Source organism: Chiloscyllium plagiosum, unplaced genomic scaffold, assembly GCF_037043375.1.
Source record: "Chiloscyllium plagiosum isolate Xiang-an unplaced genomic scaffold, Cpla_swu_hap1 HiC_scaffold_1, whole genome shotgun sequence".
In the NCBI taxonomy this organism is placed as follows: Eukaryota; Metazoa; Chordata; class Chondrichthyes; order Orectolobiformes; family Hemiscylliidae; genus Chiloscyllium; species Chiloscyllium plagiosum.
Window position 1 is genome coordinate 92,060,732 of NW_028270139.1, and position 5,927 is coordinate 92,066,658.

The 5,927-nt window shown below is 37.8% G+C and overlaps 1 protein-coding gene across 1 annotated transcript; it reads left to right on the forward strand.

Annotated features, from left to right (window-relative positions):
* The first annotated feature begins 450 nt into the window (after positions 1-450).
* Positions 451-5,580, forward strand: plk2b (polo-like kinase 2b (Drosophila)). Its single transcript, XM_043689177.2, has 15 exons — positions 451-659; positions 1,005-1,112; positions 1,219-1,335; positions 1,443-1,572; positions 1,724-1,811; positions 1,897-1,992; positions 2,239-2,437; positions 2,546-2,693; positions 2,865-2,965; positions 3,094-3,238; positions 3,418-3,498; positions 3,604-3,763; positions 3,855-3,984; positions 4,242-4,352; positions 4,810-5,580. Exons 1-15 carry the CDS (start codon positions 471-473, stop codon positions 4,999-5,001), a joined length of 1,995 nt encoding a protein of 664 aa, XP_043545112.1. The 5' UTR covers positions 451-470; the 3' UTR covers positions 5,002-5,580.
* The last annotated feature ends 347 nt before the right edge of the window (positions 5,581-5,927 follow it).

Below are 5,927 nucleotides of genomic sequence, written 5' to 3' on the forward strand. Positions count from 1 at the left end.
GTGAGATGATTGATAAAGTTGCAATGAGATGGACTGGACATATATTTTAAACAGTCGATATTCCGTACAAAAATGCAAGCCCTCCGCCCATCTGCATTTTTGCAAATACAAATTTTGTTGAGCGTACAGACAGAGAAATGAACAGAATAATATAAGTAAGTATTTCAATATAGTACAAACATCATCCAATGATGACTCTGTTTGGATAGAATACTGTACTTGTCATTAAGGTCATTGATAGCTCTCGAGGTTGATAATCTGTCCAGCCAGCGCTGGTTTTGTCCAATCAGATTTCGGGGTGGAATGATTGGCATAGCCTTTAACCAATAAAAATGACGGTTCGGTGTGGTAAGGCGGTAACGAGAGTCTGCAGTGAATGTCATTGTGACGCATTGAAGGGGAGGGTATAAAGGAGAGCGCGCCCGGCGGTCTGGCTCATTCAGTCTGGAGAGCGCTGCTCCAAGTAAGGAATGGAATTACTGAGGACTATCACTTACCAACAAAACTCTAAAATGTGCGAACAGCCTCTTGGCAAGTCCGCCGAACACCGTGGTAGCAAAAGGCAGGGAGAGTTAACATACTCCAACACCGAGATGTCCCGGATTATAACCGACCCCGCTACTGGCAAATGCTACTGCAGAGGAAAAGTGTTAGGAAAGGTAAATAGAAACTGCTTTTAGAGAGAGAGAGGAAAGACAGGCGTACTCAACGCCTTACAATATTTGTAAATGTAGTTCAATCATTGAACGAGTCCTGACAAAACTTCAAGTCGATCATCTCTGTAGAATTTTTGGTTGTGCATTGTTGCTCCAGTCCGCAGTGTTCAGTTTAAGACTTTTCGGTATAAGCCATTATCAATAAGCACTGCGTGTTTAATACAGTAACTAGCTTTTCTTTGCTACGAAATTGTCATCTGTTTAGGTGGCAGTACAGCAAAAAAAACTTAAATGTTCTCTTAAGTATTTACATTTAAAACAAAACTCGTGAATTCTTTTCTTGCTTAGGGAGGTTTTGCGAAATGCTACGAAATGACTGACCTGACTACTAACCGTGTTTATGCTGCAAAGATCATCCCGCACTCCAGAGTGGCCAAGCCCCATCAGAGGGAGAAGGTGAGTTACCTTATCTATCTACTTGAATTGTAGTTGGCAATGTTGCCACTTTGGTCAGATTGGTGGAAAATCTAGAGGCTGAACTTCTAAAACACTTTCTTAACAGATTGATCGAGAAATTGAGCTGCACCAAACTCTTCACCATAAACACATTGTACGTTTTTACCATCACTTTGAAGATAATGAAAACATTTATATCCTGTTGGAACACTGCAGCAGAAGAGTAAGTATTGATCCTTTCTCCCTGATAATTAAACTTGAAGTGCAACATTTGCCTATATCTCTTTTTATAAAGGTGTATAACTGTTCATTGTTTGTTTGTATTTCTAGTCAATGGCTCACATACTGAAAGCTAGGAAGGTTTTGACGGAACCTGAAGTGCGGTACTACCTCCGGCAGATAGTATCAGGGCTGAAGTGCCTACATGAACAAGAAATCCTACACAGAGACCTCAAATTAGGTACTGCTATGTTGCTTTATAACTTATCTCCCCATCTGCATGTGGAAATTATGGTTTAAAGGCATCAATGCCTCCAATCTCTTCCAAAGAAAATAATCAAATGGAAAATAGTGGTTAATGCTATTTTAAATTAGTTGCTTGTTGATTGCAGGAAACTTCTTTATCAATGAATCCATGGAACTGAAAATAGGAGATTTTGGATTAGCAGCAAAACTGGAACCAGTGGAGCAAAGGAGCAGGTAAGAAGTCCAGATATCTATGGAGTTTTGATTGTGGTGAATATTATGGAATTGTTCAGTGCTAACCTCTACACTATCCTTGCAGAACTATCTGTGGCACACCAAACTACTTGTCTCCTGAAGTTCTCAACAAACAAGGGCATGGCTGTGAATCTGATATCTGGGCATTAGGTTGTGTAATGTAAGTATTTGTGTTCCATTTTAGTTTGCTTGGATGTTTAAAGCACAATTGGGATAAATTGTAATCTTTTTAGTAACCAATGAGTTGCCTCACTATCAAATATAGGCACTGTATGTGGCTAATTTTATTCATGAGGTTTGCTCTAGGAATACTGAAGATTAAAATTCATCCCAACCTAATCATTTACCAAATTAGCTCACTGCTGCTATGAAGGAACTGATTTTTTTAAAAAATTGTTCATTAAAGGTTTACAATGCTGTTGGGGCGCCCACCTTTTGAGACCACCAACCTAAAAGAAACTTACAAATGTATAAGGGAAGCAAGATATACAATGCCATCTTCACTGTCGTTACCTGCCAAACAATTGATAGCCAGCATGCTTGCAAGGAATCCAGAGGATCGACCAAGTTTAGACGACATCATGCATTATGACTTCTTCACTCAGGTTTGTTGAATTGCAAGAATTCACTGTTTACTTTTATCCCTTTTACTTTTCTCAGTCTATTTATAATTGTGCATACACCTAAATGTAAACTTTGGCTCCATATTACAGGGATTTATACCTGAGAGACTGTCCCAAACCTGCTGTCACTATGCACCAGATTTTCATTTGTCCAGTCCTGCCAAGAGCTTCTTCAAAAAGGCAGCTGCAGCACTATTTGGTGGGAAGAAGGACAAGGCCAAGTTTTTGGATAGTCACAGTAAGTGTAAAATTATGCTGCTTTACATGTTTTCATTACTGAAACAATGGCTGAAGGCAGAATTAAAATTCTTGTCACCTCCTTTCATTTTAGAAAATGCCTGTGCAGTATATAGAAATGTTTGTACTTGAACAAGTGCTTTGCACTAAACAATTTGTATTTCTTTTTCAGACAAACTAGGTAAAGATGATGATGAAATATACAAGTTGAAGAATGATTTGAAGAAAATGTCACTAAATAACCAGTTGAGCAACAAAAATCGATCAGATGAGGTAGGTTGATCTCAGCTACCTTAATTGAGATGAATTGTTTTTAGTTATATATTGAAACTTCAGTGAGGATTGATCAGTGCATGCATCCGCCACTCTTGTAAAATTGATGTGATTTTGTTTTTAAACAGGAGTCAAGGTTGTCAAACAAATCACCAGTTGTCTATGTCAAACCAGAGACCCCCTCACCAGCAAAGGACAGTGAACAAAAGATCAGAGACTCGATTAGGATGATAGTGAGAGGAACATTGGGAAGCTGCAGCAGTAGCAGTGAATGTAAGTAACTTGATTAATCACATTATTAAAATGCAAAGATGGATGAGCAATCTAGTCCATTAAGCTTTTCATTTGTGAAGGAAATACATTTAGTGTAAACTTCACCACTACTTTTGAATGTCTAAACATTTTGGTTGACTATTTGCTGCACAGATTAATGATTCCTTGTTCGTTTCCAGCTCTGGAAGATAGTACCATGGGAACTGTTGCTGACACAGTTGCAAGAGTACTAAAGGGCTGCCTAGAAAATATGCCAGAAGGTAAGAACTGCAACCATTCTTTGAAATGTACTGGAGTTGAGGGTCAGAATTTACTATTTACCAGCTTTAACATTTTAAGTAAGTGTTATTTTGCTTCTTTTCCAGGTAACTGTCTGCCAAAACAGCAACTAAGTTTCTCCTTCCAGTGGGTCACCAAATGGGTGGATTATTCTAATAAGTATGGGTTTGGGTATCAGCTGTCAGATCACACAGTTGGAGTCCTCTTCAACAATGGAACTCACATGAGCCTACTGGCAGACAAAAAGTACGTAGCCTAATAACTGATTTGCTTATCTTTTCAATCAAATTGACCAGTATGAAGGTACTAACCTGCAACATATCTTTCCTGTTCTTAGAACTATCCAGTACTACGCAGAGTTGGGCCAATGTTCCATCTTTTCAGCACTTGATGTGCCTGAAAAACTAATTAGTCAAGTGACAATTCTGAAGTACTTTGCACACTACATGGAAGAAAATCTAATGGAGGTAAGAATCCCTAATGTTTCCTTGACTTGTGCATTGTTTAAGAATCTTGCTCCTAATCCTTTAAAGTTCTTTGCAACATTAAGTTTCTAATGTCACCATGTAAGAAATATCTATCCCTGCTCCTCTGTACTTAATATAAAAAAACTTATGCTACCATCCTCTGCTTGATGTTTAATGATTAGTGTAGTTAACAGTAGTTTTTTACTGAAACTTTATAAAGCAGATATCATGAACAACTCTGATCTTATCTTTTGCAGGGTGGTGATTTGCCTAGTTCAACAGATGCCCAGAAGCCCAAACTCTGTCTTCTTCAATGGTTAAAATCTGATCGTGCTCTAATGATGCTTTTTAGTGATGGCACATTCCAGGTGAGAATTATGTTTTTGGGTGGCATGTACTAGCATGTTTAAGCTATAGCCTGGCAAGTCAGACGCAAGTCTAATTTAATTAATGCCTTGTTGACCAGAGTACCTGAAAGGTGAGACATCCTCCCCAGAAAGGAGATTGAATGACAAATCTACTTGTTTCAATCTGCTGGCATACTGTATTAGCAAATGGTTGCAATCATGTGGTGTGACAATCTGCTCACCAGATGTATGAATTAAACCTGTGGTTAAGATGGGTCATTGATAACTTGTACTGATTATGAGCTAGTAACTAGAGTTTACCCACATTAAATTTACCCAAGATAAAGGAAAAATGACACTTGCTGGGAATAAATTAAATCAGTTAGCAGCTAGAGAAATTTGATTGTAGAACATTTAATTGAAACAAAGTTACTCATGACTTGAAAAGATTTTTAAATCTTTCTGTACTTTTTCTCAGGTGAATTTTTATCATGATCATACTAAAATCATTATTTGCAACTACAATGAGGAGTACCTTCTTACTTATATCAATGAAGATAGAGTTTCTTCTACATTCAAGCTCTCCACATTACTGATGTCTGGGTGTTCACATGAACTTCGTACCAGAATGGAATATGCATTGAATATGGTGCAACAAAGATTTAATTAAAAATTGGAATGCAAAGCTTTTGCCTTGGCTTTGTTCAGTTTGGAACTGACCCAAGGTAACCATCTGTCAGGCGGTACGAGGAACTTGTATTTCGTTTGGTGTGCTGGGCCGGTACCAGACAGATGCATTTTTACAATCCTGCTTTATTGGACTGACCTTAAAAGGGACAAGTACTTGAAATATGGCAGCTGCCTGAGGAGCGTCTGTATTTTTCATTGCAAAGAGAAATGATTCTTTTGCTGCAAAAAAATGGCAGGATGTGTTGTGGTTCCCAAGAGCAAGAGGAAAGTGTGCAGCAGGTGAAAGTTGAAAGTATTAAGAGTACCTGGACTTTGCAAGTTGAAAGGACAAATTTTTTTAAATGCAGCTAATGCTGTTGATTTAAACTGACTTCAGTTCTTTGAACAGAGAACAAAAAATTCAAACACACTTGCACCACGTTTTGTGGCTGGACATTTTCATCCCTTAATTTATTATGCACTGAGTATTTATTATTTATTGAACATCCTGCTCAATGATACTGAAATGCTGAGCAAGTCACATGTTTAAATATTAATAAAGATTCTTGAATTCATTGTATGAACTTGTATTGGCAAATTTTGGTGCTGAGTCTAACTTCAATTAAGTATGGTCCTGTCTCTGCATAGTACACAAATGGGAAATATTTGCTGCCTGCAAAATAACTGCACATCTGAATTGCACCTTGACTTTAAGCCTGATTTGAATATTTGAAATTCAATTTCACTTTGTCACAGCTCTCCATTTAGCTGGCTGGTCCAGTAACTGTAGTCCTCAAATATTAAGATGGACCAAGCAATTGAACAAGAGCTGTGCTGCTTTTAACTGATGACTTCTGTTTCAAAGTTACTAAAATATGCAACATTAAGTGGTGATTTTTCCTGACAATGCAATTGTACTGTGACCAT

Coding starts and splice junctions, on each gene's coding strand:
- plk2b (XM_043689177.2), top strand. CDS start 471: ATGGAATTACTGAGGACTATCACTTACCAACAAAACTCTAAAATGTGC. Junction 1,336..1,442: donor TGGAACACTGCAGCAGAAGA/GTAAGTATTGAT, acceptor TTGTATTTCTAG/TCAATGGCTCACATACTGAA. Junction 4,353..4,809: donor TTAGTGATGGCACATTCCAG/GTGAGAATTATG, acceptor ACTTTTTCTCAG/GTGAATTTTTATCATGATCA.